Source organism: Eurypyga helias, unplaced genomic scaffold (genome assembly GCF_000690775.1).
Source record: "Eurypyga helias isolate BGI_N326 unplaced genomic scaffold, ASM69077v1 scaffold2618, whole genome shotgun sequence".
NCBI classification, from domain to species: Eukaryota; Metazoa; Chordata; class Aves; order Eurypygiformes; family Eurypygidae; genus Eurypyga; species Eurypyga helias.
The window spans coordinates 12490-29146 of record NW_010264767.1 but is presented as its reverse complement, the minus strand read 5'-3'; the positions used below and the strand labels follow the sequence as shown (position 1 = coordinate 29146).

Sequence of the window (16657 nt, the reverse complement as noted above, 5' to 3'; positions counted from 1 at the left end):
CGCCGCTGCCCCTCCCCCGCCGCCGCCGCTGCTCCTGCCTTCCCTGGGCCCGGCGGTGAGGGACCGCCGTGCGGTTCGGGTGGATGTTCCGGCCCTTCTCTGGTTCACGTGTCTCTCGAGGCTGATGAACTTCAAGGGAGGGACCTGCTTATTCTTCTGAACTCGCTCTCTTCTTCCTTGTCTTCTCTGTGATGTTTTTCTGTTGGCTGATGGCTGCAAGTTTTCACTCGGCTTGGGAAACCGCAGCCCACCCAAATAAAATAGAAGTGGCTCAGCCGCACCTACCCCACTCCCTGCAGCTTGTGCTATGGTTACACACACCCTTGTTGGTTTCACATATTTTAGACTTGGTAAACTCCGAAGCCGTTAACTACAACACAGAAGCTGAGAAGTTTAAAAAGACCAAAAAAACAGTATCTGTAAAAATGTCTAGGAAATGGGGTGAAATACTGTCAGGTTACTAGTGTAGGGTTTAGCTTTAGCTCACAAATTCTGGCCCCTGATGGAAGGTGTCACAGGAGCCAGACTCACAAAGTCAGGCCCCTGACAGGCCTGACTCCTGACCAGCTAAGGTGACCACTCTATCCAACTATAAACAATCAGTTTTTGCAGGATCTGACTGCTACACTCTCTTTTCTGCCTCTTTTTGGAGGTGACCATGGTAAATCCAAAAGGCACTGTAATTACAGCACAGCACTGAGGGATGCACAGCTGTAATGAGGGAAGGACCAAATGAATGCCTCAAGTGTGGTCAGGAGGGAGGACTTAAAGATCTGCCTGCTTTTTGGTCATTTCCAGATTTGCAGGAGTGGGTAGGGAGCAAAGCTAAGCAAGCAAAATATATGGCGATCTCAGTCTAATGTGTGCACAACACAAGTTTTGCATGTTATATGGATAGATAGATGTCTTCATTATGTGTGGGAAATCTGGGACACGGAAAATAATGACTAATGAATTAGTGCTAGCAAAGGAGTTAAGGACAGAGCAGCAGCTTGCTCTTCTCTGCATACTTGAAGATAAAAAGAGACTTGATATGTATGGTATGTGAATAATAATGCCTCTTAATAAGGAGCAGGTATGAGAATAGTTGATAGATGAGTACTGTTAGCAGTGATGCAGCAGGTTGTTTAGGCTGGATAACATGCACCTGGCATGAACCAGTTGGTAAATAATTGACGTGTGTTTAGAATACCAAGACAATATCAGAAAGAGGGAAAGGGGACAAAGAGGAAATGAGGTAAAGAAAGGCTGTTTCTAAAAACTCATTAAAGGGGAGGTGGACTGACTGAAGCAAGATGGCCAGAGAGAAGCAAAATTGAATTCTTTAATAAATAGGTATCCACCTCATTGAATGAGTAACATGTGCAGGGGCCTGCTTCTTTATTTATTCATGTTTTTTGCTTTTGGGTTCTTGGTCTCTGTGTCAACAGTGTCTGCTTGCTCTTGAAGCCCCTTAGGAAAAAAACGCTGTTAACTGGTAGGTGATTAAAAAAAACAAAGGCTGCATATGGTCTCTGGAAATCAGAGCAGTATTTGGTGGCCTTTGGGTTGTGATCTGATGAACCCACCTTTTTTGGCTATGGAAATGCTTTTTCATGAGCTTGTGACAGCTTATGCTTGTGTTTCAGGTCTTTAGGAACCTCCTGTGGAGCTAAGACCGTCTTTGAATAATGAGTGATCTGTTTCATGCCTGTAATTAGGCAGCTTTCTCTCTTCTCTCTCATGGTCTGTCGTCTTCACCCATATGCCTTATGTGGAGTAAGCTTGCTTCTCTCAGAGTTGAAATTTTACTGCTCATCAGTCATCTGACCTGCCTCAAGACTGATTTTTGCCTCATCAAGGAGCAGTTCCACAATTTATCTGTTAGGTTTTTGCTTTCTGAGTACCTAAGCTGTTAGGGTAGCTCATCTTCGTGTGAGGTTACTCCCTCTCGACAAACAGGCTACATGCTTTCAGTTAGCTTTTGCTGGACCATCCATTCCTGGCTGAACCAGAAATTCCTACTGCAAAAACTTGAACTTTTCCCTTCACACATGCTTATCGATATTTCTAGGATGGTGCTAGAGTATGTTTTCATTTCAGGCCTTCTTCCCCATAAATTGTATTGTCTGTCTTAGGTAAATGGTTGAACATTCTATCCTTTACCTGGATGTTTTTTATTAAATTCCTGTCCTTACAGGTTTAACGTGCTAGGCAAAATGAATTCCTGAAGATGGAATAAGAAGTTTGTGGTTGGCTGCCTGCCTCATTCACTTACTATTTGGGTTGTATGTATATAGCATGTCTAAAAAAACATTTCATGAAGAAGTAACCTGAAACAGGTGGACAATGGACACATGAAAAGGCAGCCTATTGCTCTTTTTATGTCAAGAATCACGTAACTTAGTGCTTGAAACTTGAAAGAGCTTGTGAAGGACAAAGAAGTATTTTCACTGCCTCGGGACCCGGTTGGATTGATAATCAAAACCTTCTGTTAAGCACAGTATTTTTCAGTGGGAAAAATGTTAAGAAATAATTGCACATTGTGTAGCTTCAAATGTAACAAGCCCAGGTGCTAAGCTATGCCCATCAAAGAAAAAAACCCCTTACATTAGAGGGTATGTGCTAAAACAGGAGTATAATTAGATAATGTGGCTCTAAATTCAGATGTGCTGTGTAAGATGGTCATAGATTCCTTAAAGTTCTTCACACCCCTCCTACCCGTGGAATCTGGTTATTGCAGCCCATCTATGCTTTCTACGGCCAAATGCCACACTAACCAGTTCTTCTTTTGGAAAGGGTAGAGCAGGATTGAGTAAAAAAATAAAAAATCTGGACATAGAATTAATCTTTGGGGCCAAATTTCAAATTAATATATGTATTTTTATTAGTATGGACCTTTATGAGAAGTAGTAGTTCAACAGGCACTTGCTAAGCAAGAAGAGAATAATGTTGGCTGTTAAACCGCTCTAAATGCGGTATTTCATACTGTGAGTCGAGTACCTTTTGAGAATTTCTGTCATGAAGGTGATAAAGCTAGTTACCTGAGTAAAAGTACATGTGCTTTGTACTGCTCTGCCCAAATTGATTTTAGCCTCAGCTGCACTCGAATATTCAAGGAAGAACAATCAAAATTGAAAATATAGGATCAGGGTACTTCTGTTACAAGTTTATCTTCGTTTGAGTTTCCATTTATACTGAGTTTTCTTATTACAACAGCGAGTGATCTTTGTATTTGAATTTGTCATCCTGATTTCTTAGGAAGCCAAGATGCTCCAGGTGAAAAGGCTTTGACTCTTTGCTTGCCTTTTTTTTTTTTTTGCCTTTAGCACTACTGAGTTTTGAAAGCAGGAACGTATTTTCAGCTTTTAAGAAGCTGACCAGCTGCAGGCCGGGAGAAGAAACAGCGCCTCAAAGAGATGCCGTGGTGATTAACTTAGGAACAGTTAGCTTGTTCATCCTGACTATGCAAATTTTTAAAAGCCTGTATGAATCCTAGTGTAATCCAAGTAAGCCGTGCTGTGATTTATGACACCTTAATGCAGGGATTTAGATTTTTGCTTGTCTGCCACCGGGAACCAATTTTAGTAAAGAGTTAGCAGGGGGACACAGCGTAACTTGAGCGCTGGATAATTTTGCTGCCACAGATACAGTTTAAGCCTTATAAACCTGAACATTCTGTATTTAAAGACAGTAAACATTCCCTCTTTCATTTGCTGTTTAACAAGAAGAAAATGTAGGTAGCAAGCATCTAGAACCCGCTGTCTACAAAGAGAAAGACAAAAACCATTCACGTGATTTTCCTGGGGTTCATATCTGCCATCCAGTACTAAGGTGAAATATGCCATGTTGATAGGAGTGCAAAACATTAAAAACCCTAGTAAGGTCTTTGACATTTCTATCAAATCTCCACTTAGTTTATATTTTATTTCTAGGACTCCCTTATATTTTTTCTTCTTCGTTTTTATTCAAGACTTCGCTATACGACCCGTTGCAGCACATACAGCAAGTCTGACTTAAATATTTATTTATCATCCCTTCCCTTCAGCATTTTCTGGTTTGCTAATTGAAGTGATTACCTAAGTGGCTATTTGATTCCTTGAGTGTATTTCATCTTCTCTAATTCAGAGTGCTTGGGGCCTGGTTTGAACCATTTGAAGCAGTGAGTTCTTTTGATTGAGTACCATGAGATTTTTAACTGAAAGTGCGTGATTTCTTTTACAGTAGCATAGAGAATAAGTCCAGGAACAACACTGAAAAATGAGTTTGTCTTTGCAATTGCCTGGGAGATGTCTTCGAATACAGTGTGTTTGGCATAAGCATAAATCAGTCTAAATCAGGAATACCTTAGGGTAGCTCTCTAGGAAGAGAAAACTGGAAGAGGAAATAGAATTGTATTTGTAAAGCAGATGGAATATAAGGAGAAAAACCTGGATGCAGCAAATGGAGGCACAGCTCCATTTCAGTAAACGTTATGCAATGACCTTGCCTCTGTTTATGCTTGGTCGGACTTGGATTCTGGAAGTGCTGTAAGCCACATGCTGTGACTGTTGTTCAGTGACACCGTACTCCTGCAGTAGTCTCGCAGGGGGCTATTTGGGGTGTGAGGAACCAAACAAGATGGGTAAGAATAGCATCTGCCCTTACATAAATGCCAACTGCTGCCACTTTTGACTGCGTTTGTGTCTGTAGACAGTGTCCCTGGGCCATGTTCACCAGCTATCCTGCCAATTCCCTTCAGACCCAGCCTGGCTCATCTGCGATGCGGTGTGGTAGCGTGGGTTGGGTAGGACAGACCCCAGCTTTTTAAGCTGCATCCCGGGGAACTGCTCCCCTGGCTGGCATCCAAGGATGCTGGCACTGTTGGTGTCTCACCCAGCAGCGAAACAGAGCATGGCCTTTCCTGACTGCTTGCCAGTCACAGTATGGCCCTGCTGCCCTCAAAGGGAGGGTGGAGGGTGAGGAGAGGCAGTTGTTGGCAACACCACCTAAGCAAAGATATAGAAATAATGTCCAGGATAAAGGAAGAGGCAAAAATACAGGGAAAGTCATGGCCAGAGGGCAGCAGGGGAAAGCAAGATGCCAGTTCAGAACTCTGATGTAGTTTGGACCCTACAAGTCTATAGTTGTAGCTAGCTTGTTGGGCTTGTGCTTTGCACTAGACTGTCACTCTTCTGTCATCCCTGCCACAAACATAATTCACACCGTGCTTTGCTCTGGAACAAACCAGCCCAGATACTTGATGGGGAAGCCCAGATACCAACTAGATTATCCCTGCTCAGGAATAATCCATGCTGTGCTGCAGTCTATACACTAGTGCAGACCTGTGCCAGATCTACTTTGGTCACATAAACATGGCCTAACAGACCATACAGCCTTCCAGACCTGTTTGGAGGAGCAGGTATGTTGTAAGGGCCCACCCAGGTATAAAGAGAGCTCCTGCACCAGTGTGCTCCCATGAGGTGCAGTGTACATGTCAGCTCTTCATGAAAGGGCTGTGCCTGGTAAAAAGGGCTGTGAGGCTGGAACAGAGCGACTGTGAGCTCTTCTGCACACCTTGCAGGAGCTCTCCAACATCCGATATCTACAATGGCTGCTTTGCTAAATTTATGCAATTTAAGAATGAATGAGGAAAATCTCCATGAACAGGCAACCATAGGCAGATCCCGGACTGATATCTACAATGGCTGCTTTGCTAAATTTATGCAATTTAAGAATGAATGAGGAAAATCTCCATGAACAGGCAACCATAGGCAGATCCCTGAACAAGGTTTACTTGATCTTCACTAGAGTGAGGTAAGAATGACCTTGGGTTTCACAGTCAGCTTCTGGATTGGGGTCTAACCATATAAGCTAATCTTTTTGCAATTTTTTCAATTCCACTTTCTGAAGAGATCTAGGCAGTACCGCTCTTTATTCCTGGAAGGGGCTTCGGTGAGCTATTGCAGTGGGCGTAGTTTAATGGCCTGGCAAAGAGGTGCAAGAATGAAAAGACCACCTGACTTCGAATCTGGTATTGCTAATCATTGACCGTCAGCCTCAGTAGAACAGGCTTAATTTGTACTTGCTTTTACTATGTTCTTCCAGCCTTGGGTGTGAGGTTGCATTGACCATAGGCAGCGCAGAGAGTACAGAAGTAAGTTACTCTCAGGGAATTGCCCAGTCAAGGAACCTTGTGGATAAACAGAAAATTCTTGTCTCTTCGTACAAACATCCAACTAGCCAAAACAGCAAATCAGATTGACTTATCTGCTCTGACAGCGAGAGGTGTGTGGAGCCAAACACGCTGCGTGGATTAGTTTTATTTCATCCACGTTTCCTAGCAAAGCCTGGAAGAACTGGTAGCATAGTTGCTGGGACTGGGCTTATTTGGCTTTTTAATTGTTTTTGGTTGGTGTGTGGGCTTTGGCTTGTTTGGCTTTTTAATTGTTTTTGGTTGGTGTGTGGGCTTTTGTAAATCTCGGATGGTTGCAGCCTTTGGGAAAGGGTGTTCTCATTTGGGCTGGCTGACATGAAGAAATGGGCAGGATGGTGGAGGAGAGTTGTGGTAGTTGAGCGTTTATTCTGTGTGTAATGGATATGGAAATAAGCGGCACAGGCTCAAGCTGAAAGTGTTACTCAGTGGTGAGTGATGGTTCATGAGTTTGTTGTTGGACGTATGTTTCCACATTTCAGAACGGCTCCTGGTGATGGCAGGAGAGATGATAGGTGGTCCAGCGCAGGGCCACTAAGATGATGAAGGGCCTGGAGCAGCTTCCACATGAGGAAAGGCTGAGAGAGCTGGGTCTGTTCAGCTTGGAGAAGAGGAGGCTGAGGGGGAATCTTGTCAGTGCTTATCAGTATCTAAAGGGTGGGTGTTAGGAGGATGGGGCCAGACTCTTCTCAGTGGTGTCCAGTGACAGGACGAGAGGCAATGGCCATAAACTGGAAACCGGAAGTTTCAACCCGAACATTTCAAAAGCCGCCTGGACTTGTTCCTGTGTGATCTACTTTAGGGGATCCTGCTGTGGCAGGGGGCTTGGACTAGATGATCTCTAGAGGTCCCTTCCAACCCCTTCCACTCTGGGAATCTGTGAGTTTGGACAGTTTGGGATAACAGAAGAGAACTGAGAAATGGCCATAAACTGGAAACCGGAAGTTTCAACCCGAACATTTCAAAAGCCGCCTGGACTTGTTCCTGTGTGATCTACTTTAGGGGATCCTGCTGTGGCAGGGGGCTTGGACTAGATGATCTCTAGAGGTCCCTTCCAACCCCTTCCACTCTGGGAATCTGTGAGTTTGGACAGTTTGGGATAACAGAAGAGAACTGAGAATGGTTTCTGAAAGGGACAAGGATATTATCACACTGTGAGCTTTGTAAAGTGTCATTTTTAGCAAAGTTAGCAAAAGGTTAGTTTGCAGGATCACTCCGGTTCTCATTGATATAAATGCCACTTAATTTATGGGAAACAATACTTCTGCTCCTCCCCATAAGGAAAAATTATGATCTAAAGAAGAGACACCTGTATTATAAAAGGAGCAAGTATCAACTTTAGATTTCTTCTTCCTGCTTGTTGTGCTGGTTCTGATACAGATGTATTCACTCATATTACATTCCCACACTAGTGTCACTATTTTAAAAGACTTTTTTCCTAAATTAAAAATCAAACCTGCTTCAGAATTTATTTTGGATAATGCAGGATATTCAGTGTGTTTTCTTTTGCCTTATTCCATATAGGTTTTTTTATTTTCTTCTTATCCCTCAAATACCTCACACCTGAATTTAGTGGGACAAACTAGGAGTTTAGCATACTGGTTGCAATTCTTCAGTGCTAGTGCCTTCATACTCAGGCTGCCCTGCTTATGGTAAGTCTCCACTGGGTTCTATGTTCCCTAGGCTGTAACCTGGTAGTCATAGTGAGGGAGGAAGCAGTGTAGCATGTTACTGACTTTTGTTTCAGATGGGAGGAGGAAAAGCAGCATTAACAAGACTGAGCTCGTGGGAAACAGTAGGCTTTCAGAGGAATGGGGAAAGCTCAACCTGTAGGTGATGGGAAGTTTGACTTGCTAAATGATTGATTGTGCAGAACAGAAGGAAGAGGCCATGAACGTGCCTGTCCGTGTCGAGCATTGCTTTCGAAAGGCAACGTATGTTATTGTTACTGCAACCCTTGTTGACCCAGAAGTTGACAGAGCAGGAGGGGTACGTGCTAGCTGAGAGCTGGGCAGCAGTTTTTAAGTAGGTTCTTAGTCTAATTGTAACTTTCAAACAAATGCCATTGCATTTATGTTTTTTCTAAACCAGGGGTAGAAATACGGAGTCAGGTGCATGTGTTTAAAAACAACTCCTTTTGTTTAAACAACAAAGCTATCTGTGACCTGGTGAATGGAGGCCAGGATGTAGCATGAGCTACCAGTTCAAGTGGAGCCACGAGAAGAATAGCCACTTGATTATTTTTTTCTTCTTCACCCCCACACACCTCTTTTTAGAGAAGGAAGAGGTACGTTTTTCCTTTTTCATCTTCAGGTTTGATGTATCGGGGGTTTCCATGCTTTCAGTGATTTTGGGATCATAGGTACATCCTCTGAAGGTACATTCCGAATCGAGGCCCTTTTGTAAGGAAACACCAACTTTAGGTTTATTTTGTGAGCTTAGTTTCAAAGATAGGTTCACTTTTGGTTTTTAGTTTCCCAGATCTTCCTGATTTCTGTGGGCTTTGCAAGCACTTTCCAGTCTTCTGCAGCAATGCAAGGAGGGGAGGGGCTGGTGCTTTGAGCTCCAGGGGGTGAGAGGGCATCTGACAGGGGATGTGAGTCTTGCATCAGGACATGTAATGACACCTCTTCAGAAAACAATCGGCAAGTCCTCACTAAAACTAAAGCAAGAATAAATAGTGATACGTCCTGCCCTGTAGCTTCCCCTTTCCCACCTTGGGCTGGTTGCCATTTTGGGGATGAGCAGATCCGTCAAAGAGACAGAGCAGTGCGGTGAACGGGCTCCTGCCAACACCACGGGTAGTGGTAGGTGGTTGCATCTGCAGCCTCCCTGCAAGAGGATCAGGTTGGCAGCACCTGCTGCTTTAACCTCAGAACTTGGAGTATCTTCTGAAGCGGCTTTGTCGGCACCTGTCCCACTCCTCATCTGCCAAGACTCTTCTATCTTCAGTCTCCTTGGGCGGCTTCTTTAATAGAAGAGTGAGCTCGATGGAAGAATCACCTGTTTTTCTCTGGCTGTACTTTCAAATAGAGATATGCTCTGGGGGGGACATGCAGATACACCTGCCTTTACTAATGGTTGTCAGGGGAAGTCTGAAAATTCTGCCTGTGATGTGTTCAGGTGTAGTGAATCTGCCTGGGAGGTAGTACTGGAGGTTGCTTCTGTGCTTTGGTGAGCTCAGTGAAACTCCCTAGGAATAAATTCTGATTCGAAGGAGTTGTCTATAAGGAAAGAAAAACATAGCTGCTCACTAAAACCAGCCAGCAGTTTGTTCAGTCAGCTGTCTTTTAATTCCCTGGGCCAGTATTTGATTACTGTTGACTAGATTTAAGGAGTTACATTTTCTGAAGCATACCTATGTTTTTTTAGTACTAACTTTCCCATGCTTTTGTAGAGAACTGCTTTCTGATTAATTTCATTTTTATGTGCAGTGGAAATAGAAAAAGCTTTAATTAACAACATTGTAGCTTTCTGTTTCTTAAATGTGATTGTACTGTAAACTCTCCTGCAGGTGTCTCAGGGTAGTGCAGGTCTTTATCCGTTAACATACCCTACAAAATAACTGCACAGCGAACTGCGGTCAGTCTCTCTTCTGTGACAGAAATGTATTTGGCAAGGAGTTCTTGTCTTCCGTGGTAGAGGAGGCAGCTGTCATTGCTGGCCTTTTCAGTATTGCGACCGAATAGGTCTGGTACGTGAAAGTGCAGGCATTAGAAATGCAGTGGTGGAATTGGCAGCTACTTCTAGCAGGAAGTTTTTAAGTTTCCTGTATGCTAGAATAGCATGAACCAAAATACCTTACTCTCTAAACTGTCAACACTGTCCGTGTGTCCAGAACATATAGCTTTGTTCTTTGCATATTTCCTTCAAATGAGTACTTGCTGTGTCCAAAATGATTTTTACAAAGCTTTCTCCTATTGCTCTTTCAGACTACGCTGGCACACATCATAGCCAACAGCAGCAAAAAGAACGGCACGAGGTTTGTGACACTGTCAGCCACAAGTGCCAAGACAAATGATGTTCGAGATGTCATCAGCCAAGCCCAGAATGAAAAAAGACTCTTCAAGAGAAAAACCATCCTCTTTATTGACGAGATCCATCGTTTCAATAAATCTCAGCAGGTATTGTACTATGCTGCTTTCTGGAAAAAGCCTCTATCTGCACTTCTGTAAAATTTCCCACCTTGCCTTAAGACGATAGCTTACTTTGGGCTTTTGATTTTAATGTTTTTAGTAGATGAGTTAGGGAGAAACATAACAATTAAACTGCATAACTGTGTTGTGATTGAATTCCATAACTTTTCACATATGGTGGTTCAAAGATTTAAATGAAAGTCTCAGTTATACTTAGAGTTGGCTTACATGCCAGGCTTCATATGACACTTTTCTAAAACTTTGTTTCTGCAAAGTCATGTTAGTAACGTTTTTGATGTATATATCTCCATTTCGGCCTCCTCACCGGGGGTAACATTTCTGCATTACCTTTAAAAAGATCTGGAATGTGGCTGTGCCTAGGGTGTTTATTCAGTTTAATGTTGTCCCCTCTTCTCTGCGAGAAAAGAGACCATAGTGCCGTTTAAAAAAATCCAAAAGAGGCCAGAGTCATATCATGGAAAGCTTGAGTTCTGTACTACAGGCTGCAGTTTCCATATCAAACCATACTCCAATCTTCCTATAGTTTTATGAGCCATCCTATAGAATTATATAGGGAACTCTAGCCTAAAGATTGTTTCAAAGAGTATTTGGAAGTAGCCTCACTATTTATTATATTCAGTAAGGCAATTTCAGTATATCTTACGTTTGCCAAGCAATAAACCAAGGTCACATAAATTAAAAACTTGCAGATTTTTGTCACAGTTTCTTTCCAGCTGATAGGGCCATTCTCAGTGCAGGTCCGAGTTATTAAGGTGAACAGCCCATAACGTGCTGTGTGTGTGCAATTAAATCATTTCAATAGCCGAGCAGATGAGCTGCCTTGTCAGTGAGGTTATTTGTCATACCAGCAGGGAACCCAAAGACTCACAAGACACGAAAAACATAGCCTACTCACATGGAATGTTTCAGGTTGTCGTTGATTGAGATCAGCTTTTTCTGCTTCCCTCCCATCCTCAGGACACTTTCCTTCCTCACGTTGAGTGTGGGATGGTGACCCTGATAGGAGCGACCACAGAAAACCCTTCCTTCCAAGTCAACGCCGCTCTTCTGAGCCGATGCCGAGTGATCGTCCTGGAGAAGCTCTCAGTTGAAGCGATGGAGGCGATTCTGATGCGGGCTGTCAGGTCTTTAGGGGTCCAGGTTTTGGGCCAGGGCGACCAGCACGGCAGCTCTGCAACTGGCAGCAGCAGCGGGAGCTCGGAGTGAGTACTTTATGGTCTGCAGGGTGTTAACGCGCACAGCGCAAGGAATTGACTGCCTGCCAGGGAGAGAATGAAGCAGTTGGGGGGTGGGAAGAGAAACCCTAGCCACTTCTGATAGTAAAGAAAAGAAGTGGCAGCATATGGCAGGGGGTGACAGGAGAGAGAGAATTCAAAGCACTGCCTCCCTCCATCCAAAACATAATCTCACCGTCTGGATTAGGAGGGAGAGAGAGAGAGCGAGTTTTATACTTGGATCTGTAGCTCCTGACTCACCCTCCCAGGATATTTAAATCTGTTCTGCTGCTGAGGATTTGCTGTGGAAGCGTGTAACTGGTTCTTTGTCATGTCCTGATGTGTGTTACTTCTTGCTGCTGGTTGTAAAAGCATCGTGTTACCATTAAGTGGTGGGTGGGGCATCCCCTCTTAAATTAATACGAAAGTGCCCAACAGAAGTTTATTGTTTTGTGGGAATTTTTTTTTTTAATAAGATCAGGGAGGATACTACTGTTCTTTAGGTGCAGGATAAGTGCTGTGGTATGTTTTACGGTATGCTGTGGGGAGAGGAGGCTGTTGCTGTGAGGTGTTAATAGACTATTTAAGATTGTTTAGACTTTGTTTTTCTCTGCTTGTTGTTCAAGCTGAGTCACATTAAACGTAAGGATGAGTTTTGGAAAAAATGAGAACCAGATTTGTCCATAAGGGATGTTACCTGCCTTCTGAAATAGCTTGCTGGCCATTAAGAATAATGCTTGGTACTGCTCTGTTTTCATGCGAGTTATTACAGTTCCTTCCTGTTGATGCTTGTCTGTACCCCTAGTAATTTGCAGTGTATTGACATGGTGGTTATTAGGCAGGCACTCCGCATGAAGTAAATGAGAGGGAATCTACTTTGTCCTTTAAATTTATCACAGAACGCAAGCACTGAGAATCGCTAACCTGAATGCTGAGGGCAGGGCAGGGAAGGAAAGCTACTCCCTTTTTATTTTTAGGGTACTGTGCCTCATGGTTTACTCATTTGTAGCTTTTACATATTGTAGTAATGTGAATTTCAGAAGAGAGAGCAGTACTGGGTGTCAGCCATAATGTAATGGCACAGCTGTGGTTGTGGCTACACCCTGACTGGGGTGCGGAGACTTTCCTTTCTATATGGGATTAAAGTACAAGGCATAGTTTCAGCTGCAGTTGTTTGGGTTTGGGTTTCGCTAGACTCTCCGTATCTGTAACCTTCCCTTAGCTATGGATGATTTAAACAGCATGGTGTGGTGCTTCATCAAACTGAAAGGAGTCTGGCAGGCAGACTGTCAGACTAGCACTGTTTCAGAAATCTATCCATGGGGAGAGAGGGCCCCACTCCAGTGGCTAACGTGGGAGCCAAGCATTTAAAAATAAAAACGGAGTTCAGAATTTGGGACCATTTGTTGCAGTTGTGTGTTAAGTCTTTCTTGTCTTTCCCAACGCTATTGGATTCTGGTCCACAGTTGGTACATACTGTTGCTGGTGAGTTTGGCTTTTTATAATCCACCCTGTTCCTTACTGTGGTTCTGGTTTTGGTCTCCTTGTTAATTCCTCCTTCTCGCTTCATTGTTCATACCATTGCTGCCCCTTCACTTGCTCTCCACCTACTGCTCTGCAGGAGCAGTTGTCTCTTGTCTTTTACCTCTTCATCTCCCTGCCTCTGTGAAGCAGGGCTGTCATTAGCTGCCAGCAGGTAACAGTGCTCATGCTGCCATGAGGTCACCAGTTACAGCTGAACTGGTTGTTCACTGTGCTTGCCTTTGTTCCAGAGTTGGAAAAGGAGCTGTAAGGCACCATGTCCCCAAATGTGGAGCACACCCACTCTGAAAATGCTTCGGAGATCTCGCCAGAAGGCATGAGGGATGCGTATATTGAATTTTGTATTTCACTTCCCATGTGATCCTCCCTTCCCATGGAAGTGTAGTATGAAGTCCTGTATGTGCCACTTGGCCTCAGTTTGGCCTTATTATCACATCACATGTCTGACATGATGGCTGGTCTAGATGAGAATTTGAAGATGATGATTCTTTGGGGTCTCTCCTATTACCTTGAGGAATAAGGTGAGGCTGAATCTTCCTTAGTCCACAGGCATCTTCTGTGCTCAACAGGAATGCGGCCATTGCTGAGTGGTTCAATAGGTTTCATCATCTCTGCACCCCATGCATGTGCAGCAGTTATTGAAGGGGAAGTGTGCCCTCCCCAAATCTGTTTCCTTAGATTTTTCTGGTGGCTTTTACTTACCTTGCTTCCATCATTGCGGCAGGTTTCTTATAAAGTTAGGTCACCTGGCTTCTTTTTTATCCTACTGTGGCCTTTGCTTGCTGTAAAGGTGAAATAGAACCAGCAGGAGGTGTTACCTGCTTTGGTATCTTATCACACTTATAAAGCTTCTTTGACTATTTTTATATTAGTTACTGGGTTTTTTTAGGAGGAGATGTGTTTTGTGTTATATTTTCATCAACTTCACACCCCTCAAATTGTGCATCTTAAAGCCTGCATGAAATTAAGGTAATAGATGGGGAAATAGGAAAGGAAGAAACATACTCAAGAAGAAGAAAAGAAAGGAGAAGTCAATGTTAAAGATGTATTATGTTGCTGAAACTTTGCTTACGCTCTCTTCAATTTATGCTGTGGCAGTAATACCACAAACAGTTCCAGGTGTGCACTGACAGGTTTGTGCTGTGTCAGTGGTGCAGGGGATCAAATTCTTCTTTCCTTGGCTTTTTATTTTTATCATTCAAGTGCTGCCCTCGGAGTGGTGTCTAATTGAAGTCAGAGAGTAAACTGGGTGGAGGATAAATGTATCTGAAGCTAGATAGCACAGAAGGCGCACAGCTGAGGGAAATGAAAGGATCCCCAGTTTCCTGTTGGCAAGCCCAGATATCATGCAGCTGAGCTCATTAGTGGCTGCGTTACAAGTACTGACAGGTTTTGAATTCACTGGTTTGTAAATCATGGTCTTGAAGATGGGCTTCCTTTGGGTCTTCAGTGTTCAACGCCTTTTTGCAAATTGCTCCCTTTTTGGAACATCTGTCCAACTTTCTTGCAGGAAATAAGAGTTGCTGGGGTGAGAGGTGGCATTCCAAGGACAGTGCTGTATGGCAGTGAGCAACGTGTATCTGCATCGTACTGCAGTCTTTCAGATGAAGAACTGGTTTTGCCTGTGAAAGTGTTGCAGTCTGTCAAGGAGTGAGTGTTATGAGAATAATTGCACTGAGAAAGTGAGAAAGTACTGATTTATATGTGAAAAAAGCAGTGGGTCCTTTATCTCATGATCTGCTCAATTATTTTTAAATCTTTCATCCATACAGGTTCTCCTTGTGTGGACTTCCTTACATTCATGCTGTGATATTGCTTGCACCCTCTTGTCATTGGATCAGACGCTGTGGTGTGGTTCAGGTTTTATGCGTAGTTCATCATACGTTTCATGTTGGTTCTTGGCACAGACTGTCTTGAGGGTGTGGAGATGAGGAGGAATTGGAAGAAGGATTTATTATCCCGTAGGGGTAGTTTTCCATTCCTTAAGCTAGTATATCACCTTCAGCTCAGTGAGTGATGGATCCCAGGACGTCCCTTTTGGCTTGTTTATGTTTTTGTCTCCAAGTATCATCAGTTACAAGGTACCAGCGTTGAGCATTGGCATCCAGCGCCAATATTTGGTGTTAATTTTGGAAAGTGAAAAAACCCACAAGACTGCCCATCTGCGAGAGGATCAAGAGCTTGGGAAGAGGTCAGAAAACACGGGAGTTATTCTGCTTTGGAGTTCTAGGGCATGCAGAAGTCGGGTAAAGCGGAAGGGTATAGGGCACTTGAGCTTCTGAAGACAGGATGGGCTTAAAAATGTAAAATGCAGCGAGTATCTTTTGGAAGCCAAGGTATCGATCAAAATAATTGTCATCCTGATTTTGAGATTAGGTTCCTACCTGGTAAAGTTAAGTCATCAGAAAAATGGAATTCAAGATTTTAATTCTTCTGAAAAAAATAACTGAATTCAATTATTCTGAGTATAAAATGTTATTATCTTGAAATGCCAAGTGTGAACGGAGCTGAGATTATGCAACAGGGAAGCATTATTTCCAATCAGTGATTCTCATCAATAAGCTGTGCAAACAGCTTGTTTGTGGAAATTCTCTCTGTTTATTCTTGTTCTTTATCGTGCCCTGTATGTCGTACTGTTGTTGCAGACATGGTCTGGATCAACCTAACATGTATTTGGAGCAACATTTCCGTTACCAGTCTTGTTGCAACTTGGATTTGACAATGGAAGTGTGCAAGACCTTTGCTTGTAACAAGATTTTGCATACCTCTGTGTGCATACTCGTTTTAATTCCTGTAATTCCTTGTGTTTGGTCAACAGGGCAGAGTCCTGTAGTGAAACCAAAGAGTCAGGAATATGCTCGGTTTTCTTGCCAAGCTTCTAGTTAGCAAATAAATGGCAAAAGTGCTCTGAGGCCTCAACTTTGTTTGGAGCAGACTGTTCTTAGCTTCCTTCCTTCCTCGTACCTGCCTTGTAGTGCTCTCAACACTTCCCCTCTACTTGCAGTCACTGAGTGCAGCTGTGGGTGTCGGTGTGAAGAGGCCTCAAACGCGTGGTGGTGTTCTCTGCAAACAGCAGGCAGCGAGCTTTGTCCTCGCAGGCGAAACCTTCTCTTCTGATTACCTTGCTGGTGCATCCAAAGTGTTCGCTCAGTGTGCAGCATATAGTGGGTTTTATTCCCTGTTGATGGAGGCATTAGCAGCAGGACATCTGTGTGTAGTGCCTGCTGGGTTTTTAAAAACAGCTTTGGCTTTCTTTGCTGGCTTCTTTCATTGCATGTAGAAAAACCTGGTGCCTGTCTGTAGCACTGAGGAGTGAACACTGCTCTCTGATTTTCAAGGAATTTGATGCATGAGATACTTGACTCAGACCCTATGCTGTTATATTCTTCTGCTTCCCCATTTAGACACAAAGGTGTTTGAAACACCTTGGAGAAGGTGTGGTTATTTTGGAGTTTTACTCTCTGTGTGTGGTTTTTGGTTTGGTTTTTGTTGTTTTTTTTTTTACTAGCTTTATCACATACATGATAAAAACATGACGAGGCATACGTGCACAGATTCATTTTCCCACAGGA

At 43.4% G+C, this 16657-nt stretch overlaps 1 protein-coding gene across 1 annotated transcript in view; it reads left to right on the top strand.

The window, feature by feature from the left end:
• The first annotated feature begins 8062 nt into the window (after positions 1-8062).
• WRNIP1 (Werner helicase interacting protein 1) overlaps positions 8063-16657 on the top strand; it is an 18053-nt gene continuing 9458 nt past the window's right edge. The window contains exons 1-3 of the mRNA XM_010156475.1: positions 8063-8161; positions 10105-10296; positions 11287-11531. Of these exons, the coding sequence (XP_010154777.1) occupies positions 8063-8161; positions 10105-10296; positions 11287-11531 (536 nt within the window). The remainder of the gene's footprint in view (positions 8162-10104; positions 10297-11286; positions 11532-16657) is intronic.